The sequence below is a fragment of the Hippopotamus amphibius genome, chromosome 3 (assembly GCF_030028045.1).
Source record: "Hippopotamus amphibius kiboko isolate mHipAmp2 chromosome 3, mHipAmp2.hap2, whole genome shotgun sequence".
NCBI lineage: Eukaryota > Metazoa > Chordata > Mammalia > Artiodactyla > Hippopotamidae > Hippopotamus > Hippopotamus amphibius.
Window position 1 is genome coordinate 179,683,550 of NC_080188.1, and position 23,737 is coordinate 179,707,286.

Consider the following 23,737-nt stretch of genomic DNA (forward strand, 5'->3'; position numbering starts at 1 on the left):
CCTAATCAGAAATCCATATCGTTTCTAGCAGAAGGAATAGAGCATGGAAGTTAACAGCACAGATTCTAGAACCAGACTGCTGAGTTTGGATCCCAACTTTGCCACCTATTAGTAGCATGAAGTTGAGCGAAATAAATTTGGTGTGCCTCAGTTTTCCTATCCATAAAACAGGGAGGGTAATGACAATTTTCCCATGGGATTAATTGAGGATTAAATTACATAATATATATAGAATGCCAGACACATAATAGCTAACATGTATTACAAATGTACCATAATTATATATCTGCAATAAAAGTTCATCATCATGTATTTATCTCCAAGGGATATATGAGTAATAAATACAGTCCAATGAATTGACATCGCCACTGGTACAGTGTAAGTAGAAACGACTTTGATGTTAGGTAGATTATTTTTTGTTTAAAGGTTTGGAAAAACCCAGTGTTTCTAGTGGGATGGATAGATAACTACATCAGGACTTTTTCTGAATCAGCATGATACTGGAAAATTATATATTATTGCTCTGTAAGGAAATCATAAAATTAAGTCTTAGCAAAGACTCAATTATATACCCATTGTTGGACTATTAAGAAAATTTTAGAAAGAAAAATTAGATGACATACTAATCCCCCTGAATGGCCTAGTTTCACTTTTACATATTCTCTGCATTCTTTACCCATATATGTGCATATTTTGCAGAGTTTTTCATACAGAAACTGAAATTCATTTTCGCTTTATATTGCAAGTACTTTTGCTTCCTGTATAGTCATCGCAGGTTCTCTTTGAGTGTTATAACGTGTCTTATTTTATGGGATGTATCACATTTTACTTAACTCATTTGCCTATTCATGAAGTTAAGATTGTTTCCAAGTTTTTGACATTATAAGAGAAACCTCTGGAGGGAATCCCTTGTTTTGGAGCTTCTCCACTTTTCCATTGAGGAATGGAAGCCCAGGGCCAGCCGCATTATGTTTATTTTTTCCCCCCAATAGCCCTTCATTTTTTCATTCCTGCTTTTTAATTCTGAAGAGAAGCTCCAACTGCCTATTAAAGTTATTGGTCGTAGCGAAGTCTTTATCTTTCATCACAGATCTTTGCACAAATTCCGATTGTGTGTGCAACACACGTGCCCTAAGGCGTGTGCTGTAAAGTCCAGCTTCTACATTAGTGGGCAGAGTGAGGAAGTGTGGAGGCCCCACTCAGCACTATGAAAAACCAGAAGCTATTGTGAAAGTGAACGATCTGGCCAGGCCAACACCACCTCCTCGTTTCATAAGTCTGGGTCACTCCCAGTTTGATGCTGTTGATAAGACACTTTGAAAGGGACATCCTTGCAAATAACAACAGAAACAGTTAGATTTTGTAAGATGCTAGTAGGTGTTTGTGCCCCTACCCCTTCCTCCTCTTTTTTAAACCCTGGGGTTTTAGTGCAGCGCCAAAATCTTCTGAGTGATTAAGACGTCAAAAGAATACATTAGGCTGGAAAGACAAAGCCCATCAGTTCTTTTTGCCAAATTAAGGTAAAATGCCCTTTAAATAGGAGCTAATTCTCTGACAGATAATTAGGTTGTCTTTCTTGATAAAGTACGTGAATTGGATTGAGTTTATTATAATTAATCTTGCATATTATGTAAAAATACATTCGTCTGCCCTTATTAGGTGAATCTCTTCATTTCTACCTTAGGGGTGGCTCGGAACCTTCACCCTCATGCCAGTGAGAACTGATTGAATTGGATGTATGCCAGGGTGATGGGCCGCTCTTGGTTAGAAAGATTGGGAGAAGCTGAATGAGGGGTACCACTATTTGAAGAGAGAGCACTTTCCTATTAATGTCTGCATCTTTAAAAAAAAAAAAAACAACTTTGATTATGTTTTGGGTCCTGAGAATCAGATGCTACAAAGCTGCCTAAATAATTACCTTGAAATCAATCTCCTACTCATGACATTCTTCTGGATTTACAACATGGAGCATTTTCCAGGGAGTGAAGAGTGGGGTGATTGGCAGGTACACTTGCTGGTGTCTGGGCTTTGATTCTGGGAGATGGCCCAATTGGGAGCAGAGGGGCTACTCAGTGACTTCATGAGCGAAGTTCCTCCCTGCAGTTTTTCTCCTCCCCTCTCCCACCCCCAGCCATTCAGAGTTTCTTGAGATTCCCCATCTGGCTGCTTTGGGGGCTTCTTTTCCCACTGAAAGCTATTGTCCATGGTTACTTGATTTTGCCAGTATCAAAATGTGTGTTGGGGAGATGGACTTTGGGAAAAAAAGAGCGCACAGTGGATAATTCATCCAAGAGCCTCTCTCCTCCAAGTTGAAGTGTTTCTTTTCCGGAGAAGAGAGCAGCTATTTGATGTTCCGTGGGAGCTTCCTGACACGTGGCTTAGAGCACCTTGGGGTTTAGTCCTTGGTCACTGCCTCTGCACATGTGTGTGCATGTGCACACACACATTTTAGTTAACATTTGTAAAATGGGCACTAACTCATCTAATGAAGATAACAATAATTTCTAACTGCAGCTGTGACCCAATATAGCAGCCATGAGTCACATGGGGCTTGAAATGAGACTAGTCCAAACTGAGATGTGCTGTATGTATAAGATATATACTGGATTGCAAAGACTTGGTACAAAAAAAATGTAAGATATTTCATTGATAATTATTCTACTATTGATTACATATCGGAATGATAATATTTTGGACACTGAGCTAAATAAAATATATAATTAATGTTAATTCTATCTGTTTCTTTTTCCTTTTTAAAATGCAGCTGCAAGGAAAAGATTTCTTACATAGTAACTGGCATCATACTTCTATTGAATCATGCTGATCTCTATATAGTACTAAAGATATTATTATCACAACTTTTTAGATGTGGAAACTGAGGCTCAGAGAGGTTAGGTAAATTCCCAAAGTCACACAGCAGAAAGTCAAACTCTGGTTGGTCTCACTGTAGAGCTGATGTTCTCCCCCCAGGACAGAATTGTGTGTGATACAGTATTTGTCTGGATTTTGCCCTTGGTGGTTCCTGGGAGGTAATCTCTAGTTGCACCTTAGCTTATGCTACTGAGATGATTTAGAACAGGGATGGGTCATCAGAAAGCCTGACAATGTGATTAGAGGGTGGGGGCTTTGAGTTAGCCTAAGCTCCTCCTGGGAAGAAAGCAGGGTGGAGATACTGAGTTGAGTCACATGACCAGTGGTTCATTCAATCTTATCTGTGTAATGAAGTCTTAATAAAAACTCAACCCCAGAGCTGGGTTCAGCTTTCTGATTAATGAAAACAACAGTGCGCTGAAAGGGTGATGAGTCCATAGCACACAGAAGCTCCTGGCTTAGGACCCTCTCAGATCTCACTCTGCGTGTCTCTTCATTTGGCTGGTCCTGATTTTTATCCTTTATAATAAAACCATAATAGCAAGGAGAGCTCTTTCCTGCGTTGTGAGTCATTCTAGTGAATTATCCAACCTGAGGGGGGTGTAGGAATCCCAGAAGTTTTAGCCAATTGGTCAGAAGTGCTGGTGGCCTGAGAATCCCCGGGCTTGTGGCTGGAGTCAGGAGTGAGGACAGTCTTGTTGGGGACTGTGCCCTTAACTCCTTGAGTCTGTGCCGACTCTGTGTTGTTAGGGTCAGAGTTGCACTGCAGTTTCACAAGAATAGACTGCCTTCCATTGAGATGTATGTTTTAGGGGCACAGTGTTTGGGAAAGCGTAGTATTGTAGCTTAACTTGCTCATTTCTCTAACTCCACATCCTGGGAGACAATAGCCAGTTACACTCTAGACTTGTAAAATGACTCAGTCTTCCAGCAGCCGCTTTTGACCGCTAGGCTTTGCCCAGAGACAGGGTAGCCTCTGACACCACCATGCCCAGAACCTCACCCAGACAACACCACATGAGGGGTGGTGCCATACACGTGTTACGTACCGCTTTGATACCAGAGACTCGTAAATATTGGTGTGGGGATGAAGTTCCTTATAGGAAACTGTTGTGGGGTGATAATATGGATAAGGAGTGTTTTGTAATATTTTGTTTTTTTAAGTAGTTCGCAATGTCTAGAATTCCACTTCTTGTCGTATGTTTCCTATTACAGCTCCTAAACACTGTGTTCAGCTCAATTATTGTCTTTTCTTTGGGGGTTTTGTTTGGATCTTTAAATCATCATCCCATGTGTCTTTCTTTTTCAGTTTGGTTTCTCCGTCCGCTTAAAATAGGTACTCTGTCTTTCCCATGGTCCTGCTAACCATTACCCTTCTGTTCCTGCTCAGGCCTGGCTCTGTTCCTCAAGGCCCTCTGAGGTCATAGCTCCTAGAAAGGGGACTCCTACGAGGGCATCTTGGGACTGCCCTGGAAGGCACATTTCTAAGAAAAGACAAACTTAAGCTGTGTCGTTATTGCCAGGGGAGATTCCTTTACCAATGAAAACCAGCAATGAAACAAAAAGCATTCTAGAGTTGGAAAAGAGGTCTCTTGAAATGCCCGAGATGACTTGATTTCTACCTACTTGGGCCAGCTCTGGGCATTTTGCATACTGCCACCATGCCAGACTCACTCTTCAAAACTGTTTGGCTTTAAGATTGGAGACAGTTATCTCTTAGGCAGCAATCCCTGCCACTGTCAATAACTGTGGGAGGTAAATCCCATTTTCTAAGAAGGATAAAATGGGTTTATCAGAACCAACCAAAGAGGGACAGAAAACAGGGCATTCTCTTCTCACGCTGTGTCTCTGAGCATCACAGCTTCTGGAGGACCAGAGGCTCTGAGGCCCCTTGTCTGTCTTTCAAGAACATCCGTAATGTTCTCCCTGTGGGAGAGCAAGGCTGTAATAGTGTTTTTTAGGGAAGAGGAAACTCCTATGTTTGAAGAAAAAGCTCTTAAGATTCAATTGTGTTTTAAAATGGCCTCCGAGTTAAGGAACTTGATCGAAGGTGCAGCGTTGGAGGGAGGGATAGGAGGAACCCAGAATTCCTGATTTTAGGTCCAGCCTGTGTTCCTTCAACAAGTGGCAGAAGAAATGGCCCCGGGGGCTGGTGACTTCACACTGTGAGAATCATCTATCTGTTGCCACTCACCTTATCTCAGCGGGGCTGCCAGCTAGCTGAGAGGGGGCCCAAGGAGAGCTTGAGTTTTGTACTCTCAGTACTGCACCCCAGCCCACACTTAATGCTTAATAAACATGGATGGAAACGGACTGGGGGTCCCTCCCTCTGTTCCCTGACATCCCGCAGGCTGAGTGCTTCCTACTAAGCCTCCTTTTCTTGGTCATGACTCTTTCTACCCACTTATTGCTTACATAGAATGTCCAAGGAGGAGGCAGGGAGGGGGAGAGAAGGTGAAAGGCCACCAGGTGTGAATTGTTTTAGATCCCAGCCATCCTCGGGCACAGCTATTTGTCACTCCTACAGCTGCCTCTTCTCCATGAGCCTTTCCGGCCCTCCTTCCCAGCCTCGGGAGTGACAGGATTTCTGTGTCCTCATGCTAAACTCACCTGGCTAACCCTGCACCTGTCCTACACAAGTCACAGCCGGAAATGATGGCATCATTTCAGGTATTCTTTTTTTTTAAATTTATTTTATTCAAGGATAGTTGATTTACAATGTGTTAATGTCTGCTGTACAGCAAAGTGATTCAGTTATACATATACGTACATTCCTTTCCATATTCTTTTCCATTACGGTTTATCACAGGATATTCAGGGATTCTTAAAACGCATCTTCTGCCAAGCCTTTTGTTGTTTCCTCTACTGTTCCTTCAATCTCTCCTTCTTTCTCCCATTTGATTTATCTTCAGAAACTATACACTATTTAAAAAAAATGTTAATCTTCCAAATTCCTAACAGTATTCTGAGCAACACATAATACATACTTTACAATGAACTGGCGCTTTCTCCTCTCATTCCAAAGCTCATTTAATCTAGAAACATTTAATGAGCACTTACTATAGAAATCAGGTACAGCTCTAGGTGCTAAACAGTGAATCCTTACAATTTCTATTTATAACTACCAGTATTAGCTCATTAAGTCCTTGCAATGACTCTTACTGTTGCCTGTTGGTACTATTATTAGCCCTATTTTGCAAATGAGGAAACTCGGGTGCAAGAAGGCAAGGAACTTTGCCCAGATCGTAATGCTGGAAAGTGTGGAGGCTACCTGAGCCACAGGGCAGTGATGCTGTGCTTCCTGTCAGACAGACAACAGCTCGGCTTGCTTGGGATCCACATTTTGATAATAGCAATCCAAGTGAAGAAATTAATAAATGATTTCAGATAAGTGGTCAGTGAAGACCACAAAACTTTAAAACTTCACGATATAATGATAGAGATCTGTGGGGGGGCACTATAAATAAAGGGAAGACCTCTATGAGGAGATCCCGTTTGATCTGAGGTCTGAATCACCTATGCGAGAACCTGGGGGAAAGGAGTTCCAGGAAGAGGGAACAGTACGTGCAAAGGCCCTGAAGTGGGAGGCAGGTCATCCAGGCCTCACATGCCCTGTAATAGCTGCTCTCATTCTTGCCATTGTTTATCAATGTTCAGTTTATCCACACCATGCTGAAGTTATAGAATCCTGGAATTGGGAGAAACTTACAGGTGATCCAAACCTCTGATTTTCTAGAAGTGGCAAGAGGGCTTACAGAGTTAGCACCCAGTATAACTGCAGCATGGAAAGAAGTGGAAAGAAGGGCTATGTTCCAAGTCCTTGCTGTCAGGACTTCTGTCTCCCTGAGCAATGTTAGGCATGGCTTCAAGGGGATGTGTCTGGGAAGTCTGATGATGCCAAATGTGGGTACCTACCAGGTCACCTCTCCATTTCACACGTCCCAGGTTGAACCGAGCACGACTTGGCTGGCCTTCCACTTAGCCTCAAGTCTACATTGACAATATATAATAATCCCAGTGCACCTTCTCAGAGATGTGCTGGCCTCCTGGTTGTTTTATCTTCCCCTTCATTCCAGAAGGTGGTCCACTACACGGGGACACACTCGCTTTTGACCTGATGCAAACTTGTGTATCTCTCAGCACACGGAGGCCTCACCTAGCTTCAGGCTGACCTTTCCAACCTCAGCCCTCACGTGGAGTCAGACCATTGGGCATGGCTGGCTGGGTGAAACCCTGAGCTGGGAGAGCTCACGCCTGCTCTTTCTGGCTGTTTATCCTTAATGCTCAGACTTGCTTAGTATTCTTGCCAAATATAGAATTCAGCTCAGTGACTTGAGGAAGTTGTTGCTATGCCTTTTGTGAACTGAAAACACTGGTTCAGTAAAACAACTCACAGTTTGATGTTGACACTTGATCCTTTCCCCTGCCACTTCCTGGATTCCCTAAGCCACAGCCCTTTGACCTCCAGATGCTATGGAAACACACAGTCCTGAAAGCGGTTTGTTTGGACATGGGGGTTTCATTCACAGCGAGCAGAGATGCACACACCATTTTTGGCTAGGCGCTTCCATACAGGATCATTGTAGGGATGGAACCCACCCGGGCTTCACGTGTGTGACCCTGGCTTGCTTCCTGCCTTGCTTTCCCTCCTCTTGTCATGGATGCTTGTAGATGACCTTTTACGAATGTCACTTCCAATGGGAATGTTTCACAGGAGAAATATGCTGTCTCTTGAGGCTTGCTCTTGATATTTCTAGAGATTTATTTAATTGGACGCTACTTAAATCCCCTTGGGAAACATACTTTTGCTGTGAAGTTGTGATGTGTTTAATTTGGGGTCTAAGATAAATGTTGGTCCTCGGGGGGGTGGATTGTTAAGCAACAGTTTTCCTTTTGTACAGTGGGCTTGTTTAATGAACAGCTTTACTGGGTTTTCTGCTGTTTGTTTGTTTAGCAATGCTTCATTACTTAAACTCCTGCCCTGCAAAGCAAAGAATGTTTTCCCTCTCTTCAGAGAATTAAACAATAACGGAGAGTATCTGCTTGAGCTCTTGGGGGAAATATGGCTTTGTGTTTTATAGCTCTCTCCTCCTGTTAACATTCTTCCCTCTCTAGCCTTCCAGCATGATCTCATGGATTTTCTCCCCCTCCCTTAATCCGTCTCGACGGATTAACCGGTATTGAGCTTTTTAGTGAAAGGAGGCGGTGAAGTCCTAACATGGTATCCAGTGGCCTCCCAAATACACAGAAAGTCTCTAGTTAAACTGTTCTTCAACCCAGAGGGGTGCTGTAGGAAGGGCATAGGTCAATGCTAATCCACAAGGAGAGTATAACCAATGAGGAGGCATGTGTCTATGGGAAGAAGTGGGCTCCTCTGCTTGCAGCTGGCTTGTGGAGTGAAGGTTCTGGAAGATTCCACAGGCTTGCCTCTTATGAGCATGCCATCCTTTAGGCAGCATTCCCATCTTGACATTGGACCATTTCTGGCTTGACTTTGAGATATGGTACCCACTTGGGCTGGCTCCCAGTGGCCAGGTTCTCAGGCAGTCCACAGGTTTGGGTGTGGTTCTTCAAAAGTAAGAATTCTAATTTATATTTTTAAAAAGTAAGCTCTACTGGGAATTAAAAGTGATGCTGTCTTAGTCTGCTTGGGCTGCCATGACAAAATACTTCTGAACATTCAGGAGTGTCCCACTGAACTTAGTGTAAAATCCCAACTGCTTAATGGCTCTCAGAGGTCCTCTGCAGACTCCTGTATCCTCCTCTGGTCGCTCTGTCCCCATCATTCTGCTTCATCACATTCTGTCCCTTTGAGTCATCGCAGGCCTCACGAGTGTCCTGCCTTTGCCCCTAGTGTGGTTCTCTCTGCCTCAACTGTTCTCCTCTTCTCTCCCCTCACCTCCACTCCTTTTCCAGACCAGTCAATCCCCTCTTATCCCTAGAGAGATCTGCCCTGAAGCCTGATCTAATCAGTCCCCTCTCACAGCACCCAGGAACTGGAGGGCATCTCATGGCCCTTAGCATCATTAATCATTACCTTTTTATTTGTGTGTTTATATGTTGATCATCCATCTCCTTCCACTAGACCCTGACCGGTGGGGAGGAAGGGAGAAGGGGAGAGGAAAGGAACACCTTCAGCCTGTTCCTTGAGTCTCAAAATGTCTGGGAGGGCTTGCTCTCAGATAAAAGAGATTTTAAAAGTGAAGCATGTGTTCATATAAGTTCTGTGTCCATTAAGAAAACCCAGAGACCTGAGCTGCATGTTTATGATGTGCCTTTCTCCCTGGGAGCTGGTTGGTCTGGGCTGACATAGCTTTACATGTGGAGGGACCAGAAGGAAATCTGAACTTGCAGGTTTTCAGGCACGTGAGGCTTGAGCTTGGCTCTCTATCAGCCCCTCTCTTCCCTCCATATATACCCAGCCTGTGATTTGATAGGCACACTTCTCAGCGGAAAGCCAGTCCCAAAGCCCTGTCTTGAAAAGAAAAGACTATTACATTTGCTTTAAGTGGCATTTTTGTGAGTGGGAGTGAAGCTCAGTCTCTGGGCAGAGGAACTCCCAGTGAAAATGAGACACCGCAGGCGGCGCTTCAGGCAGACTGGGAGGATTAAGGGAGCAACTGGACCCCCAGAAACCTCAGCTCTGACCAGTCCAGGCTCAGCCTAAGGGAGCCTAGAAGGCTTCTCCTGCCGCTTAGGTTGAGGGAGTGACTTGGAGAAGTTAATTACGGCCACCCCCTGCCTTCCAGCTGGTGCTTCCTGAAAGCTTTTAGAGACAGAATGGGGCGGGTGGGTATAAAGATGAGGATCTCTGTACCAAGAGGGGCTCACTGTGTGTGTGTGGGGGGGGGGGGGCGGGCAGGAGGGAGGCGTGTCCACCTTTCCCACCCCCACCGTCAACTCTTTATAAAAATAGGGTTAAAAAATATTCTGTGGATTCATTGGACATTTAAGCATCATATGTATTCCAGGTAGAATCTCCCTCTTGTTTCCTTCCCCAAGTGTTTGCGGGAGAGGGAGAGGGAGGCGGGAGGGAAGGAGAAGAGGAGCAAACACAGAAGGCTGGCCTTGGAGGACAGGGGGCCAAAGGGTGCTTTTCCTTAAAGTCACAGTGACTCCTGCCAAACCTGAGGGGTTCCTGGCTGCGGGGAACTCTGAGAAGCCTGCTCACAGAAAAGTCATCTGCACGTTAAAAGAACACAAAGCTGTTTAACTGTTGTCTTTGTGGAAAATTACATGACTGTCATCAACTGTTGCTTCTGGAAGTGCTTTCTGTTCTAATGTAAATAAATGAGGTAACAGATTTAAAGAAACAGGCTGTATTTACATACTTGCGAAGTATCCTCTCAAACAAGTTATTCAAGTACACACAAATTAAACCGGTGATATCCTAAACACTGGTTACTCATTAAAGCCTTAAAGTAGGAATGGTAAGAAGGGGGCAACACAAGTGCACCCCCCTTCAAGGGTAGTAACAGGAAGCTGCCTTTTTTTGTGCAGTCAAGGGCTACTTCAGCAGGCTGAAATTTAATCCCCAGCCCTTTTCTCCACCAATTCAGTAGTGAGGGGACTTTTTAAAAAAATGTATTTTATTGAAGTATAGTTGATTTGCAATGTTGTGTTAATTTCTGCTGTACAGCAAAGTGATTCCGTTATACATACATATACATTCTTTTTCATATTCTTTTCCATTCTAGTTTATCACAGAATATTGAATATAGTTCCCTGTGCTATGCAGTAGGACCTTGTTATTTATTTATTCTATGTATAATAGTTTGCATCTGCTAATCCCCAACACCCAATTCATTCCTCCTCCGTCGACTTTTTTTTTCGTTTCCTTTGCTCTTGTTTTTACTTGTTTTTAAAATAGCTTTATTGGGCTATCATTTACATACCATAAAATTAGCTCATTTTATGTTTTATTGAATTATAATTGACATACAATATTACATTAGTTTCAGGTGTACAACGTAGTGATTCAATATTTTTATACATTACAAAATGATCACCGTGATAAGTCTAGTCACCATCTGTCACCGTACAGAGTTATTACAATATTATTGACTATTTTCTATGCTGTACATTTCATCCCCATGACTTATATTTTATAGTTGGAAGTTTGTATCTCTTCATCCCCTTCACCTCTTGTGCCTGTCTCCCAACAAAACAAATGAACAAACAAAACAAAAGTGAAACTGACTCATTAGATACAGGGAACAAGCTGGTGGTTGCCAGAGAGGAGGAGCAGAGGCAACTTCTGAGCAGAGGGTGGGGAGGTAGGGACAGAGGAGAATCTTGTAAACTTTGACAAAAACACGCCAGGATCAGCTTGTCTTGGAAGGCGTACGATTAAAGCTTCATTTTCAATTTTTGTAAATCACAGTTCCTAAGTCATTGGATCTTTCTGACCCGACTTGCTTGCTTGAGGTAAAAAGGTAGGAAGGAGTTTAAAAAAATTCTTTCCATTGAGGACATAACAAAGATTCTATCAGTCAAAGAAGGAAGCAGTATATTTTAAAACGGAAGAAATCAGAGCCCCCAAACAAGTTAATAACTGAAAATAGTTGCAGAAGCATGTAGAACCAAAAATTTAACTGAAAGCATATTGTACATCATACAAGGATTAGGAAGGAGCAAAAAATTTTTGTTTTTAATTCTTGGCACATATTATAGTCAAGTAGTAGCTTATTTCCAGAATGTTAGCTTTTATAATCTACCAATATATTGGGGTGGAAGGGATGGCACATAATCTGAGGGAAATAAAATAAGATACCTGAATTACAGTGATGACACAAACAATCTCTATTTCAGGTAAGCTTCAATAGTCTAAATTATGATTTTTGTCCAGCTGAAAATCCAGTGAAAGGACTGTATTATTATCTCAAAATTCATGAATATTCTGGTGTAAACTTTTGAGGAATTTTTTTTTTCTCTCAAGACAGCACTAGATACAACCTTGTGAGATTACTATTAAGTATAAGGTCAGGAGTAATCTTCAGTCTATTTTGGGAATACAGTTTTGTGACGGTCATTCTTGAAGTAATCTCTACCTATGATTTGTCACTAGGCAAAATAGGCACCAGAGAGATCCTTTTACTTTTAATTTTTATAAATTATTTTCAAAAATAGATTGATCACCCAACCACAACCAAGAGACTGCTCTCTTCCCTACAGCTATTGGTGTCAAACGTTATCCGCAAATCACCTGTCTTTCTGTGACATGTAGCTAAGTCCTGTGTACAAAGGGATTTAAATAAGACTATTCCTGTACTCTTTCCCTACTGCCTTATATAAAATAGACTGCCTTCTACAGTTGGCTTTTAAAATATATCTGTAGAGAACTGGTATCGCCTACCAGAGAGACCAGACAGTAAAATATCTATGAGGCAAGGAACTAACCTATGAGCAGATATAGCTTCCTGGAACACTTAATATTTGCCTAAAATGTACTCAGTTGAATGCAAGATCCTGTTTTTTTTCTTTCTTTTCTTTTTTAAGAGTTTCAAGCTTTACGGTAACTCTGTTTATGTTTTTTCACACATTGGACATTTCACATGTAAGCAATGAAATGATGTGCTTTTAGGGGTCACAGGGATACTCACCTCTGACTCACGGTCCCCACCAGCAACACTATTGGACTCAGCCTCTTAAGTCTTTCTCTTCCACTGGTAACAACGTTGTTTCTCTATCCCTTTTTTTCTTACCTTACACCTGGTGGCACAACAGTTTCAACTCATTCTCCCTCTTTAATACGGCCTCCCTTTAGGAAGGAATACACGTTCCCTGAGGACACGATCGTAGGACAGTTTAGGTGATACCATCTGGTATTGAACTTGAAATCTTTCCTACTACAAAATCCCTAGTCGTGTCAATAACCTATGAAGAGAATTCCATAGAAAACAAGAGTTAGCTTATATCCCTAATATTTCTGCTGTTAAAGTGAGTGATTTTCTTCCCTGAAAAGTATGAAACAACTCTGACCTTGCCCTACCCCCCAGTCTTTGGGAGTTTCGACTCAGGAAGCCTGACGTCAGTTCCAGTTTATTCAGAATTTTTTCTTGCACGAGGATCCTTGTGAGAATAGAACCTTGATAGTCTGCTAAGGTGGACTCTACTTTCCATGGAGGGCCCACAAAATAGTACCCATCAGAACCTTTTTATACCAGTATCTTTCCCATTTATTGTGATAATATCTAACTTATAAAGCATTTTATCCATATTAAGGGCCTTGTGAGATAAATACTACTGTTAACTCCCCATTGTAGGTGTGGAGATTGAGGTGCACAGATGTTGACTAACTCACTAAAGTAACACAGCTAGTTAGTGATGGGAGCTGTATTCTCCACTCAAGCAGTCTGGCTCTGAGACTATGTTCTTAACCACTATTATCAAGTGCCATTTTACTTTAAAAAAACTAGTCAACCAGTAAGAAAATTTAGACAACAAAAAGGGGCATGCTCTCAGCAAGCTTGTAGAAAAGTCCAACTTGAATTCCCTTCCACTTTTCTCTGCGAGTTAATATCATTTGCTGACCTTCAGTGAGAGTTTTCCTTAGATTTCTGGAAAATGCTCACTTTTCAACTTAGCATGAAGCCAAAAAGCTGGTGTGCCAAAGTGCTGGCCATCTTTGGAAGATGGAAATCTCTTGCTTATAGATTCTGCATTTGGATGTGGGTTTTTTAATTTGCCACCCAGAGCACTGCTTGTGAATCACATTACAGAGGGCTCTTGTGTTTCTAGGGCTGCAATAGCCAAAACAGCTACAGGACCTGAAAGGCATCTACGAAAAGAGGTTTCCCACTACAACTAGAATCCGTTGCTTCAGTGGGACCGCCACCTCACTGACCTCCTGCTGGAGGAAATTTGCCGATTGCATTTCTACATATTTTGTAGGGGGGCTGTGTATTCTTTGTTGTTGCCATTCAGAATCCACATGCTGACCATACTCATTTTGGCAGAGAACCTGGTTTTGAGATAAGGTCTGAAATGTTTGCCCCCAGCGCTGTTGCTCCTGCCTGGGAAATATTTGCACTGATAACTGGGAGCAGTTGTGTGTCTACAGAGATCACTCAGCCTGGTGGGGACTTGGGGGCACAAGGGAGAGGAGGAGAGGGAGGAGAGAAGAGAGATTTTATTGAAAACATTCAATTCTTCTCTGGCAAACCCAGGAATCCAAAGACATGCAGGCTTTCTTGGGAAAGCTAGGACAAAGAAAATGAAATCAGATATATTTGTTTAGGAAGGATAGGGAGCTGTTGCTTTCTTAATGATAAAAGTATATTATTTAAACTTTAAAACTGCTCAGATACCTTGGTGCCTAGTTCTTTTTCAATAAACTTTTAAAAATAAAAACTCTGAACTAGTATTAACCAAAATAACTTTTAATATGTCTAAAATAAATGATAACCGATAAAAAAATAAATAAAATCAAAGAAGATTTAGATTGTCAAACTAGTATTAACCAAAATAACTTTTAATATGTCTAAAATAAATGATAACCGATAAAAATAAATAAATAAATAAAAATAAAAACTCTGGAACATTAGCTTACCATTTAGAGACTTTATATTAAGCAGATTTTTTTTTTTCTGGATGATAACCTCATATCTTGAAGCTCTTTTATGCATTCAATTTGTACCTTACTTTTTCCTCCTTTTCTGCCTTCTTTTGATTTTTTTTTGAGATACTTAGCTTTCTTTTATTTTAATTGAAGTATAGTTGATTTACAATGTTCTGTTAATTTCTGCTGTACAGCAAAGTGATTCAGTTATACATATATATACATTCTTTTTTTAATATTCTTTGCCATTATGTTTTATCATAGGATATTGAATATAGTTCCTTGTGCTATACAGTAGGACCTTGTTGTTTATCCATCCTATATATAAAAGCTTACATCTGCCAACACCAACTTCCTACTCTAACCCTCCCCCAGGCCCCTCCCCCTTGGCAACCACCAGTTTGCTCTCTATGTCTGTTTCTGTTTCATAGATAGGTTCATTTGTGTCATATTTTAGATTCCACATATAAGTGATAGTATATGGTATTTGTCTTAGATTTTTTTTAGATCTTTAAAATGGTAGTTTTCCAAAAATGCTTAATGTGTGCTAGATATTGTTCCAAAGTACTTTATTTTTATAAACCAGTTTAATCCTCAAGACTGTACTGTGAGGTAGGTGTCCCTGTTTTATATGTGGGGAAATGGAGAAGCCAAGAGGTAAGGACCTTGTGCAGGGTCTCAGAGCTAGTATTTGGCTGTGCTGGGACTCAGGCCCGAGCAGTCTGGCCTCAGAATCACTGCACTGCATTTAGGGTTCCCACAAACTTCAGAGTCAGCAGATCAGCTGGAGGTGAGGACAACAGCAATGACGACATTGTGGTAATAAGACATTATTTATCAAATGCCTGAGTATATGTTTACATAGGCTTCCTGTACCACAACTCTATGTGTAGGTGATGATATGTCCACTTTACAGGTCAGTAAACTGAGGCTTAATGAGGAAAAGGGATTTATACCAGGTCTTACAACTCTCATGAGACAGAAGTACAGTTGCAACCTGGGTCTGCCTGCCTCTAACCCCTCTCTTAACCACCATGCTACACTGCCTCCATTTCAATTGTTAGTTATCATCTTGTAATGTTCCTATGTAGCTATAACAAGTATGAAATAATCAAAACTCCTCATTAAGTGATCAGTCTATGTGGCTTCTATGCTATGTGATGGGGCAGGGTGGAGGGAAAGTAGTTGGAAGAGAGAACCGTATTAGCCCTCCTCCTTCCCTTCACCCCTCCCTGGCTTCCAATTCCAAACCCTTAAGGGAGGAAAGCAATCCTCCCTACAGACAGCTGTCTCAAAACCACCACTGTGAGATCCTCCTGGTTCATTTTGCCATAAGCGCCATCCCCAGAGAGAGTTCTTTAACTGCAGTATCTGGCTGTGCACAGCCCTTAATGAGAACTGATGCGGACATTGGCCAGCAGACTGGCAACTGAACAGACTGCTTGTTCATATCCATCAATGAGAGTTTCCTCGTCTAGTTAATATGTGTGAATTAGAATATTTCCTTTTCTATCCACTCTGCCTCCAAAGATTCGATGAACAGAGTTCCCACATGGCTTAAACATACAATATATCCATAATTTTGCACGTGGGCACCCCCTGGGATTCAGAGCATTTTGTGTCTGTCTGTTTCCAATTCCCTCCCTTCCCCTCCCCCGTGGGCTTTTACCCCCCATTAGGCAAATGGAAGGCCCATGCCACCTGTTAGCATTACATCATTGGCTCCCCAGAACACAGTTGCACCAAAGGCCTTAAACAAAGTAGTTCTTCTTGTATTGTTTGCACTCAAAGAGCTGATATCATGCCAACTGATGTCATTGTATGTCTTTGTGTAACTGCTATGGCAACTGGGCAGGTGGGGAGCCTCCAGCTGATGTCATTGGGAAAGGAGGTGTAGAGACAGAATTTTAAAAAGCTTTATGCTGCTTTTTTCTGTGTGTGTGGTTTTCTGGCGTGCATTTTTTTTTAATTTAAACTAGCTGCTTTTAAGACAAATTACAGCTTGAGTACCCTAAATAAGAACAGAGAGAAGTCCCCCCCTTCATCCTCCCCCCTTAAAAACTTCTTTTGAGTTTGTTTTGTGGTTCTGTCCTCTCATCTTATATGGAAAAGTGTAACAACTGTCTTTTTCTTAAGAAAAAAGCAAGTGAATTAGGTTCCCATCACAAAACCAGTGTGGAACTGTTTACTTGGATTTTATGTAGCCAAAGCTGAGCAGATTTTAAAATAACTCTTTACTCTTTTTTGTGAGGTTTGTGGTGGTGATAGCAGGTAATTTCAAATTTTTGTTTAGGTATTCACTAATGAAGTTTTTCTGGTTTTCCATTTCTTCTATCTACTTGAAAAATGATCTTTTTGGATCCAGACAAACTTTTTATTTGAATCATTTCATAGCAGAATAAACTAATAAGCTGTAAGGGCAGAGCTTAAGTCTAGAAATCAATTAAAATGAATTTATAGCTCTTGTTTTTCTTTTCCAAAAGCGAAGATAGGTTTTGATACTTCCAGATGATCATAATATTACCCCCTTCGAATGATCTTTGCATCATGATGGCTCTTAATGAAAATATGACTTCCCCAGTTTATACAACTAGTGTTCATTGGCTGTGAACAGCCCTGATACTTGGTCTGTGTTACAGCCCTGGAGCTTCCTACTGCGGTTGCCAAAGATGAGACTTGAAATGGAGAAGGACGTAAGTTCAGAACCTGGTAGACAGATAGACTTCCTGTGTTTATTTCAACACAACCATATCCTGTTCACACATTATGTTTCCTCCCTTATCTCTTAAAACTATCAAGACAGAAGTAAGACATCTATCTGCAACAGTGGGGCTGGTAAACGTTGTATTCTGGTGGCTTTCAGCTTCTAGGAGGTCTCCAACTTCCCCCTCTGTTCACAGGGAAGGCCAAAATGTACCTAGTCGGTAAGAATTAGAGCTCAGCTGGTAGTTAATAATGTCAACTCTGATTTCATAGCCCTTACGTATGTATATTGTGTAATTTAACCTTCATAATAATCCTTTGGGCTTAGCCACAAATGTATCTAACAAATATTAAAGAAAAAGTTTAAAAACAATAAACTATGACCCATAAATTTCCTAACTTAAACAAGTATTCTTTTTTGCATGGTTTTTCAGCTTTTGATCACATGTAAAGTGAATGTTTTTGAATTGGCTTTTTTCATTTAATGTTAAACAGAAACACTGTCTTTGTTTTTGTATTCCTCTCACAACTTTTAATGGCTACTTAATATTCCATTGGGTGCACATGTCAACTTTTCCCTTTTAAAAAATGTTTCTGTTTTTTATTTGACCTTTCTAGAAAACCAACCTTTACGCATCCTAGCTGGATATCTTTGGTCAGATGATTTCCTTAAGATACATTCTCATAGGTGACACTGCATTTGATGAGGGGGAGGTTTGCATACTTTATATGTATCCATCCCTTCCAGACTCCCAATCACACTAAGAGGTACATGCTATTACCCTCATTTTACACATGGGGAAATTGAGGCCCAGAGAGAGAAATTAATTTAACTGGGTCACAGACCCAGGAAGTGGTGGAACTGGGATTATAGCCAAATAATCTGGTTCTTCCAAGGTCCCTGCTTGTAACCAATCTGCTGTATTGGGAGCAAACTTGGCCTTCTGGGTGAGGTGAGCTTACAAAGTGTGCAAGACACACAGCTACACTGCTCAGATACTGGCAGAAATTCTACACCCGAGGAAGTCAACTGTGCCTTCCTGAGCTCCCAAAGTGCAAGGTTCTATATAGGCCACTGAGCACACGGCTCTTTGGGGCAGATCAAATTTACTGCTGATGAAATTGCCTGATGCTTTGTGGAACTCTTTCCAGGGCAACATGCCCCAGTTTGCATAAAAAGCACATTTCCAACGTACTACATTCAGTGATATCCTCCAAAGTTTGTCCTGGGTCTCCAAATGGACTTTCATTTGTGTTTTGATTTTATTTAAAAAAATGTAATAAGCAACCGTGCACACTCATCCTTAAGGGGAAAGTGGCATCTTCTGCCAGCTCTGAAGTTCTAGGGGCTGTCCTTCTCACTTTCTGTGTTTTTGTTCCAGGTGGACTTAGCAGTTTTAAGCAGAACCATGAAAACCTCTGTGACAACTCCCTCCAGCTCCAAGAGTGCCGGGAGGTGGGGGGCGGCGCGTCTGCGGCCTCGAGTATGCTACCTCAGTCCATCCCCAGCACACCCGACATCGAGAATGCAGAGCTGACGCCCATTTTGCCCTTCCTGTTCCTCGGCAACGAGCAGGATGCCCAGGACCTGGATACGATGCAGCGGCTGAACATCGGCTACGTCATCAACGTCACCACTCACCTGCCCCTCTACCACTACGAGAAAGGCCTGTTCAAGTACAAGCGGCTGCCGGCCACCGACAGCAACAAGCAGAACCTGCGGCAGTACTTTGAAGAGGCTTTTGAGTTCATTGGTAACTATCTCCCACGGGAAAGTCTCATCTTCCGCCTTCCTTTGCCCTCCTGCTTTGGCTTTGATATCAAGTACAGGGTTTATGCCTGTGTTGCAAAAAAAAACTCTGCCGAGGTGTTTTCGGGTTCTGCCATCTGGTGCAGCCAAAGTATTCTCCTAAGTCATAACCCATCAAGCGTATAGGAGCCATGGTTATAAACGAACAGTAACTCATCTGGGTTGGGATCCATTCAACTAGACCTCCACATACCTCAAGTTCTCAGTGAAAAAGTGGCAGGCATTAGCATTGAGATGTTCTATAAGATCATCTCAAAAGAATTGGTGCAAAGTAAGACATTGGCGGCCGGAGCAGGTGCCGTGGGCATGTGGTCTACTGGCGTCCCTTGGCACCTTGCAGGCAAGTAACATACAGCCGGCCCTGCGTATCCGCGAGCTCCACATCTGCGGATTCAACCAACCGCGTATCGAACTGGCGGATATGGAGGGCTGACTGTCCTATGCCATTTTATATAAGGGAGAGCGTAAGGATCATCTGTGAATTTTACCCAGGAACGAATCCCCCGTGGATACCCGTGGCCAACTGTATTGTGAATGTGACACTGGTCCACACTCACAGACATCTCCTTACCTTGAGTTAAATTAATTTGCCACTGTTGGAGGCAAAGGTAGTGTTTGCTGAAGGATTGTTTCTAAAGGATCTTTTTTCAGAAACATAATGCTGTAGTGAACAGCTTTATACATCACTCAGCACAACAGGGGGGGGGGGGGGGACGAGGAGTAGTTTCTCCCTTCTGTTTGCTTTGTCTCGGTTTTTAAACACTGGGTAGCAAAAAGGCGTGAAGTTGAGTGCTCACGAGATGGTACTAGATTTCCTTAGTTTACCCCAGACTCATTGAAGTAGGAAAGATCAAATTGTATAGCTCATGCAGTTCCCAAGGAGAAAAAATTATAGCAACAGGAGGCTTTAATCTCCCGCAGGAAGCAACGGCCAGCCTAACCCTAATCCTAAACTTAACTTTTGCTGCTTCTAAACCTCAAACTGTTGCAAGGTTCAAATTATCGCTTGGGGAGTCCCTGCCACTCAGCAGACACTCAACAATTTTTTTTTTCCCAAGCAACTCCAATCTTTCTTACCACAAAAGGATGACCCAGTACTTTTCCTAAAAAATGTAGCAGATTGTTACTGGCCTCTGTCCCAGGAAGAAGGCACTCATGTTCAGTGCTCCTTTGTCAGAAAAAGAGGGGAAAAAAAACAAAAAATCAAAAAAAACACAAACTCTTGGATTTAACAGCCATCAGGGTGGGTGGATTTGCTGTGGAGTTGGCAGCTCTGGTCACTTAGCCCAGGCATTGCCTCGCTAATTGTGCCTTTATTTATTGCAGGACCATTGCATGTTCAGTCTGAAAGGAAATTCGGAGTGGTCACTAAACTCAGAAAAGTAAAGTGACTTTTGCAAGGTTGTAGGAATTTTAGTGTCAGAGAAGGGACCAGAGCCTAACATTCTTGATTCTGAGGCCAGGGGCTTTTTGGGAACACACTAGGGCAGTGCTTACAAGGCTCTATTAGTTCTCAACGGGCAATGCGCGTGGATGCAAAGATACCTTCGATTCTTTATTAGTGATATCTGAATCAAATCTTGAGCCCCAAGGAAGAAAAGTTTGTCACCAAGTGAATGAGGAACTTACTGGTTGATATATGATGTTATGAGTGCAATTTTATGGAATTAATTCCAGTTGGGGGAAGTTAAATTGTTTTCCATTTAATGGGTAGCATAAGATATGCTTAGGTTTTAAGCAGATTTCAATCAAAGCACCCACATTCCTTATAGATTATTCAAGCTCACCTGGTTTTTTAGAAAGAAAACAAAACAAGTAATAAATAGCATTAACCTCAAAAATAATTCCACATCACACCCTGCCCAGGCACAATTTTTTATTTCCATTGTTATATCATTGGATAAACTGAAATCTTATAGTCTCACTTTAAGGAAAACACAGCTGGTTTCAGAAACATAATAGCATTCACAGAGTTTAGGTTTAGGGTTTAACTATGTCAGTTTAGTTATTCCTGAGTCGGGTGATATTATTCCCATATTCCCTGTTCTTGGTTAGTTAGTATTATTTCCATTATTCAGATAGGAACATTGAGGCTCTGGGAAGTTACATGATTCACATAAGGTCCGCCGCAAGGTGGAACCATGGTCAGACCTAGCCCTCTGTGGCTCATCCTCTTACTCCTAAGCTTTCCTGTCTTGAGGTGGAGGTTATTAAATAATGTGTGCTGGAGAGAAGAAATTGAAAACAGGAGATACTTTCCTAAAATACTGTTATCTATGAGAAGCAACTTAAATTGCTGGATTTTTAAGATGAAAATTTGCACAATGTTTCTTTTTCTAATCTGCTAGTGGGTAGCCAACAGAAGTAGTTTTCATTAGAACAAGACGCTCCTTACGCTCTCCTTTCCTGCTCGTCATCTAACTGGTATATTTTTCAGGGATCTTTCTTTGGGATGACTTTTAGTTTAGATGTGTCATTAAGAATCCATTCAGGCAGTGCCTGCAAGCTATTCTACTGGGCTTTTAATATAGCTGAAAACCTTTGAAGTATTGCCTTTTGCAATCGCTCTGGGTTCCGAGTCATCTCTGTAATTCTTCCATCTTCTGCATCATCGCCATGTTGGAAAGACGTGTGCAGATGCGGAGGGGTTGGACAGTTTAGATGTAGGTGACACCCTATGCCTGAGAACTGCAAGTCTTTAACTTTGCAACAATAGGGTTTTCTATTGAGAAGCTGAACATAGTAACTTTCTAGTTGAGTTTTTTTCCTTTAATCCCCTTCAGAGTTTTGTAAGACTGAAGCTCTTATCCATTTAATACCAGTTCCTACACTGAGCAGTTCTAGAGTATAAAAAAAGAAATGCTTTTTCTCTATCACAAGTGGGAGAGACATTGTTCATAACACTAGTTTTGATAAGTGACACAACATGGCGATGGGAATTAACATCCTTAATCAGAGGGTCTAGTTAACCAGTAGCTTGTTTGACATTTAGGCTGATTGTGTGCTGGCTCCATCCTCAGTTGACCGCCATCACCTGTGAAGTCAACTATTATTGTGAATGACTCCTTTACCTAGTCTTCTCTTTAAATATAGAAATGTAGCTTCTTATTCATACCGATATTGCTTTTAGCCAGCTCTGGAGGTTGCGACATAAACACACATGATCAACTAGTAAATTATACGTCGTTTCAAAGCCATTTTAATGTCGTCTCTCTCTACAGAATATGACATTGTCAAGTCTAGATAAAGGTTAACCTCTCTCCCTCCATCTCTCTTTCTCTTTCCCTGCACCTCTTGCCTTTCTCCCTCATTCCAGAGGAAGCTCACCAGTGTGGGAAGGGTCTACTCATCCACTGCCAGGCGGGGGTGTCCCGCTCAGCCACCATTGTCATTGCTTACTTGATGAAGCACACGCGGATGACCATGACTGATGCTTATAAATTTGTCAAAGGCAAACGACCAATTATTTCTCCAAACCTTAACTTCATGGGGCAGTTGCTGGAGTTTGAGGAAGACCTAAACAACGGTGTGACACCGCGAATCCTTACACCAAAGCTGATGGGTGTGGAGACGGTTGTGTGACAATAGTCTGGCTGGAAAGGATGACTGTTCTCCATTAGGAGACGAAGAGGAAGGAGGATGGATTCTTTCTTTTCTTTCTTTAGATGGGGGTAAAGTTTGTGAATGGAAACAAACTTGTTTAAAAACTTTTTATTTTTAACAAGTGTGAGAAGAATTTAACTTTTGATGCCGTTGAGATTTACTTCCCGCCAACTGACAAAGCAGGGAGGCTAAAGAAGTAATTTTTTTAAGCCAACAATAAAAATATAATAAAACTTGTTTCTTCCCCTTTTCCTTTTAAGCTATTTGTAGAGTTTACAATTAACTAGTCTGTGCAGGTTCATAGACCGAAGATACTCACTTTAAACCAATTAAAAAGAACCCAAAGTAAGTAGAAAAGACATTGAATCATGAAGACCTAGGATCTGCCTGGGCTGTCCTCACAAAAACAAAAACCCAACCAAACCAAGCCCTGCTGTGCTCACTGGTGCAAAGAGAAGATCAGGGCAGCTTAAATGGTCTAAGAACCCTTCACATTCTTTAAAGAGACAAAGGATACTGTTGATTTTGTGTGTTTCATACTCTGGATTAATCCCCCCCCCCCCCACCCCGGGTTTAAGAGATTTTTTGAAATAGCAAGGAAATGACCATTATACCATATGCCTTCACTGGCTTCTTGTGCAATAATATGGTGTTTTGAGTGTGCAGACGAATTAGAGCTGGCAGTTGAATAATAGACAAATAGTGCAAAGTTGCCAGCTTGGAGATAGAAAGGAATTAAACAAAACCGATTACTTTCTTTCCCACCTTTTTCCTTTAATTTTTTTTTTTTTTGATTTGATTCTGGTTACAGTGCCATAAACCTTGTTACATATGTATATCAGAATGTAAAAAAAAAAAAAGACAAAAATTTATTTAAAAATATTTTTCGCAAAAAAAAAAACTTGGTGTGTTTCTGTTGATTGTGTAAAAATTTATTTTCATTATATAAATGAAACTCATTTGGAGATGTGTCTTTTTTCCTCCTCATTTCCTCAGTTCAGGTTCAAGCACCTCTTAGTTCTAGTAATTTGTACATGTAACATAATTGGAAGTAAATACACATTTTTATACAGGGGACGAGAGATGAAGGAGAGAAAATATTCTCTGACCTCAGTGTGAAGCAGAGAGAATGAACAAGGGAGGGAAAAAGCTTCAGTCTGCCCAGTCATGATCTCCTCTCTTGTCACAGC

General features: G+C 41.6%; 1 protein-coding gene across 1 annotated transcript in view; it reads left to right on the forward strand.

The window, feature by feature from the left end:
• Positions 1-23,512, forward strand: part of DUSP10 (dual specificity phosphatase 10) — a 37,712-nt gene extending 14,200 nt beyond the window's left edge. The window contains exons 3-4 of the mRNA XM_057730141.1: positions 18,517-18,888; positions 22,261-23,512. Of these exons, the coding sequence (XP_057586124.1) occupies positions 18,517-18,888; positions 22,261-22,526 (638 nt within the window). The 3' untranslated portion in view covers positions 22,527-23,512. The remainder of the gene's footprint in view (positions 1-18,516; positions 18,889-22,260) is intronic.
• The last annotated feature ends 225 nt before the right edge of the window (positions 23,513-23,737 follow it).